The sequence below is a fragment of the Rhinopithecus bieti genome, unplaced genomic scaffold (genome assembly GCF_001698545.2).
Source record: "Rhinopithecus bieti isolate Rb0 unplaced genomic scaffold, ASM169854v2 scaffold_73885, whole genome shotgun sequence".
Lineage (NCBI taxonomy): Eukaryota > Metazoa > Chordata > Mammalia > Primates > Cercopithecidae > Rhinopithecus > Rhinopithecus bieti.
In genome coordinates this window covers 29,206-48,820 of record NW_016827416.1, presented here as the reverse complement: position 1 = coordinate 48,820, position 19,615 = coordinate 29,206, and the positions used below count along the sequence as shown (strand labels likewise).

The 19,615-nt window shown below is 35.6% G+C and overlaps 1 protein-coding gene across 4 annotated transcripts in view; it reads left to right on the top strand.

The window, feature by feature from the left end:
- Window positions 1-19,615, top strand: part of LOC108523274 (protein FAM13A-like) — a 116,748-nt gene that overhangs the window by 68,104 nt on the left and 29,029 nt on the right. For 2 of the 4 annotated variants that reach the window (XM_017863801.1, XM_017863803.1), the window contains exon 4: window positions 6,646-6,823. In XM_017863801.1, the coding sequence (XP_017719290.1) occupies window positions 6,646-6,823 (178 nt within the window). Of the gene's footprint in view, window positions 1-6,645; window positions 8,179-19,615 lie in introns of those variants that run through there. The other 2 variants (XM_017863802.1, XM_017863800.1) reach the window with 2 other exon arrangements.

Here is a 19,615-nt window from a genome sequence, read left to right as displayed (position 1 = left end):
AATTCAGTTCCATGCAGTTGTAAGACTGAAGTCTCTGTTTCTTTGCTGGTTTCTCAGTTTCTAGAGGCTGCTCATGTTCTTGAGTTTATGACCTCTCTTAATCTGCGAAGTCGGCAACAGCTCATTATACTATTAATATCTAATAGATTAGCAAGTTTTCATAAAACCTTTTGTGAAGTTTAATGAGGCAGAGGGAGGGGGGAAACTACTTTGATAAATCTGGCACCATGAGGCTAAATATTTTGGTTGTTTTAGTGGTTGACTTTCTCATGGCTCTGAGATACATCATGATAGAGATTAACATTTTGTCAAGTACTTTATTCTTTCCTTGAGGCTAGGATTATGAGTATAGTATAACTTCATGGTCATTGAAAAGTCCAGGCATATGTCAAGATTAGAATTAGGTGCCATCCTGTGATATATCTTGTGATATAGGAATAGCATTGCTGATTATAATTGTAATTTTTTTTTTTTTTTTTTTTTAGTGAGAGCAAATATTTGTCACATAGTTAAATGTTTGCTGCTTAACCTGTAACAAAAGTATTTATGGTACAGTTTTCAAGTGCTGAGTAGATTTCTCTGTATGCTATATATACTGTGCTAGTTGAATGTTTGCATTTTAGCTTGAGAAATGGGTCAAATGTAGCCAACAACAAATGAGAACTTTCAAGAAAACTTGAATAATTTGAAGTGGTACTTTTCACTAATGGTGAGAGAGAGTTTTTGTCCTGAAAAAAGATTAATGTTGAAGAAAATGATGACTATTTTAGTTGTGAACCATTATTTCCATCTGCAAAGTTTTCTTAGAATTTTGAACTTATGAATTATAACACATGATCCTAGTTTTTATTCCAATTTAATTCTAAAAATGACTACAAGTTTAAAGCAGTTAACATATGTTAATACATCTGCAGAGGTGCATTTCACTTCTGTTTCTGAGGCTCGTCTATGAAATTTTATTGCTGAGTGTCCTTTCCCTGTGACCACTAAAGTAGCTTTTTTTTCTATTTAGATACTATCTGTAATCTAATTCCTACCTAACAGTAATATTCCATCCAACTCAGCAAATTCTGTAAATGGACTAAATTATTCCACATTTCTTTAAAATATATTTGAAGTGTAGATGTACTGTATTCCTGTTAGTTTGTCTTATTGTGTGTCTTAAAAATGTGTATCATTCTTTAAAACAATGTCTTGAGCTCTTTTAATATGCACGGCATGGAGAGTGTTTAAAAGATGGTCAAAACTCAACCACCAACTCTAAAAGAGCTTGTATTTGACAGTTTATAGATTTTTTTACTTTAGCTGCGGATATCAACTACATTTCAAGGAGACCTTCCTGACAATCTTATTTATAATCTCAATCACTAGCCTTCACCCTGATCCAAGTACTCCCAATTCCCCTAGCCCTGTTACTGTATTTATTGCCTAATGTCTCACCTGCTAGATGGTAGGTTCCATGTGGGTAGGGATTTTCTGTTTATTTTGTTTACGGATTTATCTTAAATGCTTGGAATGGTGCCTGGCACAGAGTAGTCACTCAATAAATGTTTTCAGAATGATTAAATGAATAAAACATCTTCCAACACAAGACAAATTTAAATTGCATTCTTAATCTGTCCCCATGTCTAACCATCCCGCCAGCATCAGCCTGATTCAGGCCCTGGGCCCTTTCCTTCTGGGTGGTTACAGTAGCCTCTTAAGTAATCTTGCTGCTTTCAAATGTGCCCTACAGTCTAGACTCAGCAGAGCAGCCAGAGTGGTGACCCCCTCAAGGCAGATCATGTCTCCCCACAGCTCAAAACCCTCACACAGAAAACAAAACAAAACAAAACAAGAAAAGACCATAGCTTTTAGTCAAATTTAATCAGATGGTAATGATCTGTCCTTTTCCACTTGCGTCGTCTCCCCATTTCATCTCCTGCTACTCTCCCCACCCACCACCACTTGGCCCCAGCCCCAGGACCTTCATCTCAGGCCCTTTGCATGTATGTTTCCTTGCCTACTACACACTTTATTTATTTCAGCTCTGCTCAAATGTCATGGTATCAGAGGGGCCTCCCTGACCATGTTGAGTGAAATAACATCTTCTTCCCTGACATCACTCTGCTTTACTCCACTTTATCCTGCTTGCTATTTCTTCATAGCATGTATGTTACCACTTCGTATATATTTTAAACATTTATCTTTTAATTTTCTTGCCTTCGATTAGAATATGTTTCATACAAGCATGGAGTTTGCTTTTTGTATTAGTCAGGGCATATACTAATATGCCCCATTAGTATTCTCTAAAGGGACAGAACTAATAGGATAGATGGATATATGAAGGAGGCTTATTAAGGAGTATTGGCTTACATGATCACAAGGTAAAGTCCCACAATAGCCCATCTACAAGCTGAGAGCCAGTAAGCCAGTCTGATTCCCAAAACCTCAAAAGTAGGAAGCCCACAGCACAGCCTTCAGTCTGTGGCAGAAGGCCTGAGAGCTCCTGGAAAATCCAGGGGTCCAAGAGTGGGTCCAGTGTAAGACCAAGGGTCCAAAAGTTGAAGAACTTGAAGTCTGATGTTCAAGAGCAGGAAGCATCCAGAATGGAGAGAGATGGAGGGCAGAAGACTCAGCCAGTCTAGTCCTTACGTGTTCCTCTGTTTGCTTTTATTCTAGCCGCACTGGCAACTGATTAGATGCCCACCCAGACTGAGGGTGGGTCTGCCCCTCCCAGTCCACTGACTCAAATGTTAATCTCCTTTGGCAACACCTTCACAGACATACCCAGGAACAATACTTTGCATCCTTCAATCCAGTCAAGTTGATACTCAATATTAACCATCACAGTGTTGTTTAATGCTGTCTCCCTGGTGTTAGAGAATATTAGACACATAGAAAGTGTGTGATAAACATCATACATAGTGTGCAACAAATGTACATTTTGGATGCATGTAAACAAAAATAGAAGCATTGTGAACTCTCATTTATCATGTGAGACCTTAAGTGAGTCATCATAATTATCAATGTAAATACAAGAGCATGAGTGTGTAAGGCAGTGTTTATTGTATTTAGATATCAATAAATCAAAACATAAAGCCATAGCAAAGTAATTATTAGGAACTTTTTTTTTTTGACAGAGTCTCTGTCACCCAGGCTAGAGTGCAGTGGCGTGATCATGGCTCACTTCAGCTTTGACTTCCCCAAGCTCAAGTGATCCTCCCATTTCAGTCTCCCAAGTAGCTGGTTGGAGGCACGACAGGCATGTGCGGACACACTTAGCTAATTTTTGCATTTTTTGTAGAGATGGGGTTTCACATGTTGCCCAGGCTGGTCTTGAACTCCCAAGCTGAAGGAATCCGCCTGCCTTGGCCTCCTAAAGTGCTGGAATTACAGGCATGAGCCACCACACCCTGGCAATTACTATGAGCTTTCTTTCTCGCAAGCGTCAGAAGGCATCTTCCTGATAGGCACAGTTGTGCCACCACTGCCTCCATGCTGCTACCCTAGGCATTCTTCTGCAAGCCTCCTCTGAAGGTGTTGAGCAGTTATTATTCTCATATGTAGGAAATCTTATTTGTAGGGTTGCAGCAGGCTGGCAGTAATGGTAATATTTACCAGATATTTCTGGAAACACTTTACAAAATGCAGATACATAATTAATCTGTATGAAAAGAGATGAGGCAAAATATCATGCTAATAAATTAAGGTCTTTACTGTTAGTGTATTTGAACAGGGATTCAAGAGGTAAATTATAAATGTGGGTGTGCTGCTGTCAAAGCCACTGATGTAGAGGACACTCACATCCTTGCCCAGTGGGTGATTCCAGGAATCCATGAATCTATCTTCAATCACAGGAGACAAAAATGCTGTGGAAATGGAAGGAGGTAGATATAAGATATTTCTTTTTCAGTTACTTTTGACTTTTGAGAATATGTTTAGTGATTCTTCCATTCAGGCCATAATGATTTTTTTTGTTTGTTTTTGAGGCAGAGTCTTACTCTGTAGCCCAGGCTGGAGTGCAATGCGCGATCTCGGCTCACTGTAACCTCCACTTCCCAGGTTCAAGCAATTCTCCTGCCTCAGCTTCGTGAGTAGCTGGGATTACAGGTGCACGCCACCATGCCCCACTAATTTTTGTATTTTTAGTAGAGACAGGGTTTCATCATGTTGTTCACGCTGGTCTCAAACTCCTGACCTTGTGATCTGCCCACCTCAGCCTCCCAAAGTGCTGGGATTACAGACGTGAACCACTGCGCCCAGCTGCCATAAACAATTTTATGTTATTTTGCTAAACGTGAAACTCTAAATACATCTGTCTCCCTTCCTATTATTTGGCAATTTTATTTCCTGGAAAAATTGTTTATCGTATTTCAAAAGTTGGAAAATGATGAAAATGCTGCTACTTTTTCAAAGATGTTATTGTCATAAATTCATAACTATTTTGAATCTTCATTTTATTTGACCTGGTGTCTTTACACATTGCATCCCTTATGGTTTGAGGTTTCATTTCAGAGCCAGAAAGCCAGAGGCTGATTGTCAAGGCTGTTGTAATGCTGTTGCTTGTATCTTTAAATGCTGACAATCAGACCACAATTTTAAACAGAGAGCAAACACCCATGAAAACATCCCATAGACTTACTTTGAATTAGTCACTATAAAAAAGAAGACAGAACATTTTCTCTTGGTTCATTATTTATTTTTATAATATAAAGGCATGAGAAATGGGTATCTCCAATTAGTTCTTAATACTCCAACTTAATTATTTTTGCATCTTGTATATCTCTGCTATTTAAGGTCATAGTGCAGTGGAAAACAGTCATTATAAACAATATAACGTAGGTCACATAGGTAGTAGGTAGCAGAACCAGGTTCCTCACCCCAGAAATGACTTGAGCCTTCATTCTGATCTTGTGCTTTGAAGCCTGTCAGTGTCACTGTGTCTGATTCGCTATATGTTTTCACTTCCTGTGTGTAGCATTATGTTATCCAGGTGCTTTGTAACACTGATGAATTGTCTGATTTTGTATCTCATTTCCTTCATTCTTCTGTTTCTTCTTCTTCACTTAACTGGCTAAAGCTGAATTATGTAAGCAATACAACTGCGTATTAATTATAAGTGAATTACATTTTATTCTCTTAGATATCTGTTAAGGTAATGGATTGTAGTCATTCCTCTAAACTACTGTATTTGTTATAAAATATTTTTATTTTCTTCTGAGAGAAAGCATTAAAGTCACAAAACTTAGCAATTTTACTGTATTTGAGTATTGGCAAAACAAATCTTTGAGACTTGAGAGAAACTTTTCATATGTATGCCTATGAATTTTGATATATCATTAGACATTTTGGGGTGTATGCTGGGTTATTAGTCTTTTGTATGAGAAACATATATCAAATTCTGAACCATATGACATGTTAGATGTTGTTAAAGAAAAAGTTATTCTGGCCAGGTGCAGTGGGTCACGCCTGTAATCCCAGCACTTTGGGAGGCCCCAGCCCGGCCAACGTGGCGAAATGCTGTCTCTACTAAAAATACAAACATTAGCCGGGCATGGTGGTGCACACCTGTAATCAATCCCAGCTACTCAGGAGGCTGAGACAAGAGAATTGCTTGAACCCAGGAGGCAGAGGTTGCAGTGAGCTGAGATCGCACCATGGCCCTCCAGCCTGGGTGACAAGAGCGAGACTCCTTCAAAAAAAAAAAAAAAAAAGATATTATTCATTCTGAAACTTGTTAAAGAACAGTAAGACAATCTTTATTCAGGACTATTACAATAGCTAGAGGAACTACTGCATTTGGGGTTTTGCAGTGGGGCAGAGAGATTCAGCTCAACTTGGAATACAAGGGAAAGTTGTAATTACATGACTATATAGCAGGGTTGGGATAGGCAGCAGTCAGTGGGTGGAAAATTACTAAGAGGAAAAACCTCAAGGGTCAGGAGAGATTATGGCTAAACAGACCTAACAAGTTTCTTGCTAAAGACAGGCTAAGGTGATCAGACATCATTTGGAGGATGGTAGGAAATGAGTAATTTGGTCAGATATGGAGGGTTATCAGATATGAAGGGTGGGGATTTTGGCTGGACTGACTTAGCAGTATTCTTACTAAAAGTGGACTCTTGAGGGTATGCCCAGAACAGGGCTTAGTTGAAAAAAAGCTCAGAGAAGTCTGACTAGAGATTAATCAAGGAGATAATCTTTGTCAAGATTAAAAAGCTGTTTAGGAATTAAAAGTTTCCTTCAGTTTTCTCTGTGTACAGTATCCTGATCACTAAGTTTAGCATCCCCCATGGTATCCCTTGAAGGTCTCTCATACCATATTTTATTCAAGAGAATTCTGGTTTTGACAAACTTGAAGACAAAAATCAAATGGAAGATTCCACTGTGGATCAAAAACCTAACCATTGTCTTAATTTGGGGACAAAAACATTAAATTGAAACACAAACCTGTTTTGTGCACTGAATAAACCTTGTGGTTTTTTATATTTCTTGCTTAAGTTAGTAATTCTTTAACATAAAGTCAAATACGCAAGGCCTATCTCAGTGTCTCAAGAGTTTTTTTCTGAATAAAATGTTAGAATGTATTACACCTATGTGCTTTTGTTGTTGTTACTGTGAAATATACCTGAGAACATTTTATTCTTTTTTTTTTTTTTCCAGATGGCAGAAATGATGTTCAGGAGAGTAGCTTAAGAGACTTAATAAAAGAGCTGCCAGACACCCACTACTGCCTCCTCAAGTACCTTTGCCAGTTCTTGACAAAAGTAGCCAAGCATCATATGCAGAATCGCATGAATGTTCACAATCTCGCCACTGTATTTGGGCCAAATTGCTTTCAGTAAGTTAGTGGAGTTTTGCTGTTAATATCATCATGTCCCCCTTTGTGTTTACTACTGTCTGAAATTACTGGGATGTAGAAGCATATTTCAGTCTGAAAATTCAGCCAGCTTATGTTGGAGAAGTTGTATCTTGTTCTTGGGCATGTTAGCCCTGTTTTTATCCCAATTTGAAGAAAGCAGCTATGCCCTTTTTACAAAACTATAATTTGCTATAAATCAAATAGCCTTATTTTAAAATCTGGAAATAAGTTATATTTTAACTAAAAGGGGCATTTAAAAAATCTGTAATCAGAAATGTTGATTAGCAGAAAGAGAAGGAGTATGACATAGTGAATAATTTTTTAAATAGTAATAAAGTTCAAATTATTGCCAATAGATGGAAAATTTTGAACAGACTGTGCCAGTATCAGAAAAATATAACTTCAGCTTCATTTACTGGAAATAAACTAGTCTGTGTTAGTAGATTCTTTGTTGCTAGTCACAGGAACATTTGTAAAGCTTCATATTTTATTCTTCTTCTTATTCCATAAAGCTCTTTAATTTTTGATACGTGAAATATGATCCTGCAATCCAGGGACTTTGCTTTTAACTCTCCTGTTAATCACTTCTGATCAAATACATTCCTTCTAGTTATGAGAAGGGAGAGAGAGAACATTCACACTCCAAAAACTCTCAGAAACTCAGCAACTTTTTTTTTAATAGCATATCTACTTCTCCACTTCATTAATATACAGGCTTATTCAGCTGCCCAGAACTAGTAATATTACAGTCCTTAGAATCATTGTCTAAATATAGATTCTAGTTTACATCCTAGTGACTACAGGGTTCCAGGTCATTCACAGCCTAATTTAGGTAGATGTTCTACCTTAATAACTATCCTGATTGTAATTCTAAAGATGTTAACTTTTAAATAGTGGCATTTCACAGGATATATTAGGGTGTCGTGAATAAATATCTCAGATACAGGATCCACTAATTTTTGTCTTATTCAGAAGCTCCGTGATAGTAAAAAGTCTATATTTATTCTTATATTTGTTCTGCCCAGTAAACCTTTGTTTGGTGACTTACATGTGAGAAACGTGTAAGTAGAAAATTGTTGAATAATTCTGAAACCTAGATTCTAGAACAGGTAAAAATGAATTTGTAAATAGAATGCTTATTTAGTAAGCATTAAACACAGATCCATACCTCATTACTAACTTAGAAATTGGACTTGATCTGGAATTTCTGGTAATCTGCTCCAGTTAGTGAGTCAGAATGTTAATTAGTAATGAGTGTTTATTATAGGTTCTAATTAGTATGGTTTTACAGTTTTTCTATTGTTATAAAATATACATAAAATAACATATACCAATTTAACCTGTTTGGTTCTTTTTGAGACAGAGTCTCGCTCTGTTACCCAGGCTAGAGTGCAGTGGTACGATCTTGGCTTACTGCAACCTCCACCCTCTGGGCTCCAGCAATCCTCTCACTTCAGCCTCCTGAGTAGCTGGGACTACAGGCACATGCCACCATGCCCGATTAGTTTTTATATTTTTTGTAGAGGCAGGGTTTCACCATGTCACCTAGGCTGGTTCTGGGCTCAAGCAATCCACCTGCGGCAACCTCCCTAAGCGCTGGGATTACGGGCATGAGCCACTGTGCCTGGCCAACTCAGGTTTTTAAACTAATGCTTAGCTAGTTTTAGCATTTTTGCAAATTCCATTTACCTAACAGATCAGTCATTTACCTAAAAGGTCAGTCATTTAATGTAGCCATGTAGCTTTTTTTTTTTTTTTTTTTTAGAGTCTGGCTCTGTCACCCAGGTTGGAGTGCAGTGGTGAAATCTTGGGTCACTGCAACCTCTGCCTCCTGGGTTCATGTGATTCTCCTGCCTCAGTCTCTTGAGTAGCTGGGATTATAGGCGCCTGCCACCATACCCAGCTAATTTTGGGGTTTTTAGTAGAGACGGGGTTTCACCATGTTGGCCAGGCTGGTCTCGACCTCCTGACCTCAAGTGAACCTCCCACCTCCACCTCCCAAAGTGCTGGGATTACAGGCCGACCTTCATGTAGCTTTTGAAATGTATGTGGTATAAGATTATACAATAATTCGTTTAAATTTTTAAATTTTCTTGTCTGTTGTTACATCTTCTTTCTCTTTTCTAATGTTAATTTTGCCTTCTCACTATTTATCCTGGCCAGAGTAGCCAAGCTTTTTGTTTATTATTCTTCTCAAATAATCCATTTTTAACTTTATTGAATAAATTTGCCTTAACATTTTCTATTTCATTAACTCCTATTTTCATATTTATCAATTTACTAGAACTTAACTGGTTTTTTTCAAGCTTTTCCCCTGTTTTCATAATATGAAAAATTTCAGTCATACAATTTGAAGGAGCATAACTTAGATTATACATTTTCTCATTAACTAGATGAAATAAATGTGCTTTATCTCTGTATATATATGTAAATATGTATTTTTTGTTGAACCATTTGAAACTAAGTTGCAGACCTCAGCTATTTCACTGTTAAATACTTAATCATGCATCCTTAAAATGAGGACTTTTGCTATATAACCACAATATGTTTATTATGCCTAAGAAAATGGACAATTCCATCATATCATTTGGAGAGTCCATTTAAGTATCCCAATTTGTCACAATTTATTTTTCTCAGAAGAGGATCCAATGGTTCATCCATTCTTCTTAGTTGTTAGGTCTCTTTAGTTTGTCTTAATAAAGAACAGTCCTTCCATGTGTGCACACCCATGTGCAGGGGTGCCCACATGGTTGTTTCGTTTGTGTTTAACCACAACTTTTTTTTCTACCACATTGACTTTTGAAAAATTTTTAATTTAATTTTATGTTAAGTTTCTGGATACATGTGCAGGATGTGTAGGTTTGTTACACAGGTAGACATGTGCCGTGGTGGTTTGCTGCAACACCTAGGTGTTAAGCGCAGCGTACCTTAGCTGTTTTTCCTGATGCAACCACATTGAGTTTTTAAGAAACCAGACATCATCCTGTGGAATATTGTACAGTGTGAATTTGTCTGATTATTTTCTTGTGGTGTGGTTAAGTTGTTTTTCTATTCTCTGAATCTACTATAATCTATAAGTCAGATATAAAATCTTAGTTATATTCAGATTTTTTGGCCAGAATACTTTATCAGCAATATTGTATCCTTAATGTTGTATCCCATTAGAAGCCATGTAATGTTAAGTTGTCTCACACTTATTGATGCTTACTTTGCTTTGTTAGTTAAAGTCATTGCTTTCAAATCTCTCTATTGTAGGGCTGTGGCACTCCCTTTGCAGTTAGCAAGTAATTCATTAGGTGACTACTTGGGCATCATGCAAATGCATATTCCTCCCAATTCACTATCCATTTGATTGTCTATTGATCATCCTAGCCTGATTCAGTTTTTTCTCTTTGGGTTGTAGAATGTTGATTTTTAAACTCTACTAGTATCTTTTTTTTCTATTTCTTTTAGTGATACTCTTCTATAAAGAAGAGCTTTCCCTTGTCAGTGGGGAATGAACAATATTAAATTTTCCTGTGCTCATATTATCCCAAATTTGGCAGTTGTGGGAGTCCCTTTAGGCTGGCAACTGTGTCCTTTTGACAAAACCCTGTAATAGTATTTCCTACCTTTCTAGCTGAAGATGATGTCTCAGGATGGAATTAACCATTTCTCCAAGGGGCTTTGGTTTCTTTTGTAGAAGAATTATATTTGGAAGCCAAGATCTGGGTGCTAAGTTATTTGTATTTAGGTCTTAATGACTTCTAGAGCAAGGAAATAAAGAAAGAAATGAATACTTGAATGATGGAATGACTGAATGGAAGAAATAATGGATTTATATTGATATTTTGAGTTTAATTTTAACATTATAATATTCTTTCTTAACTACTTTGATTTCATATTTGTAACTCCATACTGACAGTGAAAAATCTTGCTTCCTAAAAAATAAGGATATTTATTTGCTTTTCTCCACAGCGTACATAAAATGTGTATTTTATGTATAGATGTAAAGTGTCACAACATCAGGGAAACCATTGAGTAATGTTTAAGACATCTGGCAGTCTGTATTGTCCCTATATCTGGCTAAGAGTATGTATTCAAAGTAAAGGGTGGTTGTCTTCTCCATTTGGCATATAATTGAGTTCACTTGTTTCCAGTTTTGGACTGCAGCGCTTCTTTTCCTTTTCAATGTAATTTTGTTTAAATTTTTATAACATTTACATGGCTTAAACATGAAAATTGGCCTGGCACAGTGGTTCAAGCCTGTAATCCCACCACTTTGGGAGGCCAAGGCAGGTGGATCACTTGAGGTCAGGAGTTTGAGATCAGCCTGACCAACATGGTGAAACCCCATCTCTACTAAAAATACAAAAATTAGCCAGATGTGGTGGCAGGTGCCTGTAATCGCAGCTACTTGAGAGGCTGAGGCATGAGAATCACTTGAACCTGGGAAGTGGAGGTTGCAGTAAGCTGATACCGTGCCACTGTACTGCAGACTGGGAGATAGGGCAAGACTCAATTTCAAAAAAGAAAAAAAGAAAAAAAAAGTGAAAATTATGCATAGAGAAAGAGGTTTACTCAGAAGTTTCCCTTTTATCATTCTTTCTATACTGTTCAACCTCTTGCTGTCTTTGGAAAACATTTTTATTAGTTTCCGTCTTATCCTTCAATGTTTCTTTTGTAAAATAAATGTGTATATGTAGTTACATTATGTATATTATGTGATGTCTATATGTGTTCATTCTTATTTCTATGTCTTCCTTACACTGTTCTTCACTTTGCTTTTTATCTGCAAATCTTAGAGATCATTCCAACAGTTTATTTTTTTACTCTTTTTTGTGCTTGTGTATTACTTCATTGCTTGGACGAAGTAAATTTTAGTCAATGGTACTTTTCTGATCGTCATTTGTTTCCAATCTTTTATTGTTAGGTATGATCCCGCATCAAATAAACTTGTGCATATGTATCACCAAGATTAATTCCTAGATGTGAGATTTCTGGGTCAAAGAACAAATGCCACCATATCTTTAGATAGTCCCAATTCCCCTCCATAGAGGATGAGTCAGTGTTACATGTCTATTAGCAGCATGCAAGAGTCTCTGTTTTTCAGTCTTGCCAAGAGGATTTTGTGAAAATTTTGAAGTCTTGCCAGTCTAATAGGTCAGATGTGATATCCCAGTGTGGATTTTTTAAGTTTTAAGAGTTTTATTGAGACACCGTTTATATACCCTACAATTTGCCATGTGAAGTATATAATTTGTTGGTTTTGAATAAGTACAGAATTGTGGAACCATCACCACAGTCACTTTTAGAATATTTTATCATCCCCAAAAGAAATGCTGTGCTGTTAGCACTTACTTCCCATTTCTTCCTAATCACTCCCCACGACAACCTGGTTCTAGGCAACCACTTATCTACTTTCTGTGTCTAGAGAGTTGCCTATTCTGGACATTTCATAGAAATGGAGCCATACAATGTGTGTTCTTTTCTGATTGGACTCTTTCACTTAGCAAAATGTCTTTAAGGCTCATCCATTTTGTAGCATGTGTCAGTACATCATTCCTTTTATGGCAGAATAATATTTCAATGTAGAGATATACCAGTTGATGTGTTTATCAATTCATTAGTTGATGGGTATTTGTGTTACTTCTAGTTTCTGGCTATTTCAAATGATGCTGCTATGAACATTTGTGTACATGTCCATGTGTGGAATTATGTCTTCATTTGTCTTGGGTATATAACTAGGAGTAGAATTATTGGGTCTCATGGTAGCTGTTTAAAATTTTGAGGAACTACCAAAATGTTTACTGAAGTGGCTGTACCATTTTACATTCCCTCATGCATTTGTTCCCTCATATATTCCCATTAGCAATGGGATGTGCTTATCATGCAGAAAGAGACTAAAATAAAATAGATATTCAAAGAAAAATAAAACCTGAGGACCTAATAGGAAAATGACAAAAGACAAAAATATATGAAGAGAAAGACACATGGCCATGTACATTTCCATCAGCAATGTATGGGCGAACCAATTTCTTTACATCCTTGTCAAACCTTGTTAATATCTTTTTGATTCCATTCCTGTGGGAATGAAACACTATTTCATTTTGGTTTTGATTTGCATTTCCCTGATTACTAAAGAAATTGAATATTTTCATGTGCTTATTGGCCACTTGTATATTTTGGAGAAATGTTTATTCAGATCTGCCTATTTTTAAGTTGATTTATTTGTCTTTATTATTGAGTTATTACAGTTGTTTATATACTTTGCATACAAATTCCTTATCAGGTACAGGATTTGTAAATATTTTCTCCTATTCTGTAAGTTGCCTTTTCATTTTCTTGATCGTGTCCTTTCAAGCACAGAGGTATTTATTTTTGATGGAGTCCAATGTATCTGTTTTTTCTTTTGTCACTTATGCTTTTTGTGTTGTACCTGAGAAAGTTTTGGCTAACCCAGGTCATGAAGATTTATTCATCTTTTCTTCTAAGAGTTTTATAGTTCTGACTGTTACGTTTAGGTCTATGGAGTTACTTTGGAGTTAACTTTTGTGAATGGTATAAAGGAGTCCAACTTCATTCCTCTGCATGTGGCTGTCCAGTTGTCCTAGCATCATTTGTTGAAGATTGTTTTTCCCCATTGAATTATCTCAGCACCCTTGTCAAAAATAAGCTGACCACAATTATTGGGGCTTCTTTCTGAACTGATAGTTCTATTCCATTGATCTGTATATCTATTCTTATTTCAGTACCATAGTATTTTGATAACTCTGTAGCTTTTTAATGAGTTTTGAAATCATGAAGTTTCAGTACTCCAAGTTTGTTCTTCTTTTCAAGATTGTTTTGGCTAGTCTGATTTCATTGTATTTCTATACAAATTTTAGGATCAGTTCGTAAATTTCTACAAAAAAGTTAGCTAGTATTTTGATAGGATGTTCTGTTGAATCTGTAGATCAATTTGGAGAGTACTTTATTGCCATTTTAGCAAAATTAAATCTCCCAATATGTAAGCATGAAATATTTTTCCATTTACTTAGGTCTTTAATTTGTTTCAATAATGTTTTATGGTTTTCAGGGTAGAAGTTTTGCAATTATTTTGTTAAATCTATTCTTAAGTATTTTTTTCTTTTAGGTGCTATTCTAGATGTAATTGTTTTCTCAGTTTTATTTTCAGATTGCTCATTACTAATACCAGTATAGCACATGTGTTTTCTTATAAATGAAACTAAACATTTTTACTTGTATTTAAGGGCCATATGTCTTTTTCCTCATATACCTGTTGGTGTCTTTTGCCATTTTCCTATTAGGGCCTCAGGTTTTATTTTTCCTTGTTGAATACTTATTTTATTTATTTTTAGTCTCTTTTATCCATCATAATCACACTTAAAACTCTAATTTTCCTCTCAGTATTACTTTGTCTCCTCATTTTCACTATTATTTTACCACTTCATTTAATAGGTTGGGTTATCCAAGATATAACTCTGAGACTAAGTTTTCAAGCAGAAGTTTCATTGGGTAGTACTTTTTGGAACCATTCTTTCCTTATACCTATAAGGAATAGACAAAGGTAGGATTAGGCATACGTTGAACTGCCATGAAGTTGTAACACAGGATTCATTCAGTCCCAGGGGAGCTTAGAAGATAGGATGACCTTTCAGATTAATCCCTAATTGAATCAAAGGGTTTAGTCTCTTTACCCTATTTCCATCAATCACTGGAGGTGATCCGTGCCAGGGACATGGTGTAGTCTCAGAAGTGGGACTTGGCCATGAGCCATAAGCAGGCAGCACTTTCAGTGGGATGGGGTGGATAATGAATATTTCTGGCATGAAGGAGACACCTGGGCATCACCTCATAGAACAAATATTTTCTTTTAAAAATTCATTAAACCTTGGACTGTGAGCTATATATGTTGTATATGATTTTTCTAAGGAAATCCTCAATATTCCAGTTTCTAAGACAAATAAACGTCCTCCTGAATACTTTATTGTTCTTAGGAATTAGCAGGAATTGCTTTTCATAAGTTGTGATAGTTATTACAATGAGTATTGGATTTTCAGTGGTTTGGAGAGCATGACATATAAAAGGAAGTTAGTCTAGTTCTTATTCTGCCAATTAGTAGTCCTTATTCTACTAATGCAGGTAGATTTGACCTGCATTGTTTATTTTCCTGTTAAATATTCTGTAAAACAGAACCCACAGAGTTTGCTTTGAAATTTAAGTGAAACTGTAAGAGAAAGTTCTCGTACATAGTAAGCAATTGACTGAGTGGTGTTGGAATCCATGTACATTTAATTAAATACATTTAAAACTGCATTAAGGGAAAGATCAGGTTTTATGGGTTCTGCCCATCATACTACTTAGTGAACCAGGGGCTCTTTAAAAACATGAGATAGAAGACATGACATTCCTCTTACCTCAGTTGTCATAGTTCTCACTTAAAACAAGCTTCTCACGGTATTGAGTATGCTTGTTAATATTTAATGGAATAGAAAATGTTCTTGCCCAATAAAATTTCCCAACACAAGCCAACTTCTTCAACTTAGTATTTGTATCAGACACCTTCTGACCTCCTCAGATTGCCTTGACTCTACCCCCATTCCAGACCAATCTGCTGCCACCAGGCTTGAACCTTTCTCCTGCCTTGGGAATGCTGGATTTTTCTCTTTGGCTTCTGCCTTATAGCTGGGTCAACCAGCCACCTGCTCAGAGTTTCTGGCTTCCGCCATCACTTTTGAACCCTAGACTCAGATCTTAATTTCTGATGGGGTATCAGAGTCATGGCATATGCCTGGAAATCTAGAACAGTTAAATAGGAGTCAGGAGGAAACATGGATTTTTTTCTTCTTCCCATGGAACACATTAAATGTTTCTTCATCCCATGGCTTCTCCTTGCAGCTTATCTGGGGAATTCCAGACTGCCAAGCAAAGCATCTGTTGAGCAAACTGTTATGTGTCTTTGTACTAGCAAATAAGAAATATTTAGGTATTTCTAATATAATGAATCTCATACATACCCAATGTTATCCTTAAATATTCTTAAAGTGTAAAATCTCTCACCTAATCTTAAGAAAATATATTTTCCTAATGTATTAGAACTGTCTCCTGCATCATTAGGTGCACAGTGCCTTAGAGCGGGTTCTAAAGAAACTGAAAGAAAACAAGGCAATGATGAGGACGTTGGTGTATTATTTTGACAGCAGGGATACCAGGCAGGGTGGGTGAGAAAAGGAGGCAAGGAGGGATGTGAAATAATGTAAAGTGTGCACAGCTCTTTCACAAGATGCATAACAGTTTTTATTTGCCATTGTTTAGAGTGTATTTAAAAATCTGATTGTTAAGTGATATTGATGAACAGACCAAAGCCTTGGCTTTTGGTTCTGGGTTTTTTTGTCTGTTAGTATTCTTAGCACTTTGCATTAAACTCATTGTGCACACTTAGTTTGTACAATTTGATTACATCTGTGTCTTTAATCTCTAATAATTAAATTTGCTATTGCTACTGATGAGTACGTCATTTTGATCAAATTCTACTTAATATCTCTGCGTCCTGTGCCTTTTGTCTATAGATATGTAAATTAATTCTATTCCTTGAAACAAGTGTTTCAGTACTAACCAATAAGATAAAAAGTAATTTTGTAAGTATTCCTGAAACTTTCAAAGATAAATCAGTTTCATATTTTGAATGATAAGCCCTTCTACTTATTCTTCTATCCAAGATGTTACATTTTTTTCTTAGTGGCAGCACCAAAAAAGTTTTACAACTGCTATTGGTCTTCAAGTCTTGCGGAAAAACATCACAATAAGTTAGAGTTTAATACATCAGTAAATATTAGATGAGATCAGCTAAATTTGTAGACGCGAGCATGATATATAACGAGATATTATAATGTTGCTGCCATTTTACCTGCTAATCACTGTTAAACAGCTATATTTGGTTTGCAACACAAAAGTTACTTTTAGAAACTGGTAATTTGGATTGAAAAGTATAAATAGTTGAAATTTTAAAAAATTAAGCCAAACCCTAGTCTCACATATTCATATATTTATAACCTGTTATCTGTTTATAAAATGCAAAATTTTCACTTAATTTTTAGCGTAATTATATTTGTTATTGATATTCTCTATAAATATGTTTTTGGAATATTAAAGAATGGGTGATTGGAAAGTTTGGCCTTTCTCTGCCTAAATCTGCACCAGCCTTATGTAGCACCTATTTTATTGCCTGTAGTTCTGTGCTGGCAATCCTACTGCCACTTGTAACTGTGATAATTGGCTTGCTACTTAAAATTTCTTTTCAAAATGTGTATAAATTTATTTTTATTACAAAAGTAACATATACTCATGGCCAAAAAAAAATGTTTTCGGACAAAATTCCCCACAGTATAAAGATAAAATAAAAACCATCCATTATTCTACTAACCAGACTTAATCTCTGTTCACACGTCAGCTTTTAAACCAGACTTAATCCCCACATGTCAGTTTATGTGTTTTCATTTTGTTTTGTCTGCATGCTGACATGATTAAAGATGGGATAATAAAGTAATACTACTTTATAACCTTGATTGAAAAACATACTATTGTTTATCATGACATGTCTCATGCTTATACATGTAATTCTACATCATCATTTTTAACGACAGCATAAAATTCTGATCTTTAGAGCAATACAATTTATTTAAGCCATTCTATAAATTGCATTTAGAATACAATTAGAAAAATTAATTACTTTTTTGTTTTTTTGAGATGGAGTCTTGCTCTGTCACCCAGGCTGGAGTGCAGTGGTACAATCTCGGCTCGCTGCATCCTCCACCTCCTGGGTTCAAGTGATTCTTCTGCCTCAGCCTCCTGAGTAGCTGGGATTACAGGTGTGTGCCACCATGCCTGGCTAATTTTTGTGTTTTTAGTAGAGACAGGGTTTCACCATATTGGTCAGGCTGGTCTCAAACTCCTGACCTCGTGATCCACCTGCCTCGGCCTCCAAAAATGCTGGGATTACAGGGGTGAGCCATTATGCCCGGCCAATTACTTTTTTTCTTTTTGGCAATAATAATAATAATAATAGGCAATATTTATTGAATTCTTACTAGCTTCCTGGTAATGTTATAGATGCTTTTTATATATTTCTTCATTTTATCCTCAAAACCCTATGAGGCAGGTACTATTATTATCGCTACACGTGAGGAAACTTGAAGCACAGAAAGTTTAACCTGTGTAAGGTCACATGACCAGTAAGAGGTTAGAGTCAGGATTCTGAATCCAGAAGGCCTGGCTCCTCAGCTCCAAGCTCTTAATCACCACTCAATAACTGTTTCCCTTATAAACAGCATTGCAGGAGCTATTCTTGAACATACATTTTTCACACTTAACTAATTATTTTCATTGGATGTACTTTTAGAATTAAACTTGCCTGGTTAAAGGGTATGTGTATCATCAAATTTGTGCTCTAGAAAGGTTGCACCAGTTCATGCTGTGAGCAGCAATATGTGAATGTGTCTCTTTTCCCATACCTTCTCTAGTACATGTTATTCTTTTTAATCTTTGCCAATATAATAAATGAAATTGTTTCTTTTGACATTTTTGCTTATTTAATTACTATAAGGTTTAACATGTTAAAAGCGTATTTTCCCATGTAGTTCTTTTGTACATTGCCTTTCACTTTCTTCTTTGAGTTTTCCTAAGCTGGTGTTCATCTTTTTTATGACTGCTTTGTAGGAGTTCCTTTCTTAATACAACTATTAATCTATTGTTGTGTACTGGAAATATTTCTCTGAGCTTATAATTTATTTTTGAACCTTAGAAATATTTCTCTGAGCTTATGATTTATTTTGAAGCTTTAAAATTTTGCCTTAAGGAGTTTAAAGATTTTGTTAATTCTTTATATCAATTTGTGTTGCTTGGGTTTGATGTTATCCTTAAAAGGCCTTCCGCCTCAAGGATAGAAGAGTATTTCTATTGTCTCTTAGGTTTTTTGCAGTTTCATTTTTCTTAGTATTTAAATCTTAAAAGTGTGGAAATTATTAGAAAAGGTATGAGTTGGTAATCTAAAAGTTATTAAATAGTCACGTATTTCATCTTAGCATATTTATAATATTTTAATATTTAGATCCCAAATCCCAGTGAAAGCGATTAATACTTTGCAATACGTTATGACTTAAGGATTTAATTTTTCACTCAAACAATTACCTTGCTAACTGAACAACAATAAATAATAATTCATACTCTACCAAGTAATTCACAATGTCACTTTTGTCATTATATGAAGTTCCTAAATATATTTTGGTCTTATAGGGGCTCTGCTGTAATACTATGATTTATCGGCTTCTCTGGTGCTAGAATCATACCTTTTATGTTTGAATATCAGGAACAATATCCTTCCACTTCATTCTTTTTCAGAATTTTCCTGGGTAATTGTGAACATACGTTTTCCCAGAAGAATCTCATAATTATTTTCTAGGTTTCAAAATTCCCATAGAGCTTTTTTTAGATTTAACTAGGTATAGTTAAAATTTTAAATATTGAGTCTTTCATCTAATAAAATGATGTACCTGCCCCACTTAATCCAATTTCATTTATTGTTATTTCCTTAAATTCTAGGAGCTTGAAAAAACACAAAATTGTAAAGTATACAGTACAAAATTACCCACTAATCCTATTACTTAGAAATAATAGCTTTAAATTTTTAAATCTATTTTCTTCCAGTATTTCCCTGTGTATACATTTTAAAAATTTTAATCAGTTATCTTTTATATACCTTTTTAATTGTGCTTTTTTTTTTTTTTTTTTTTT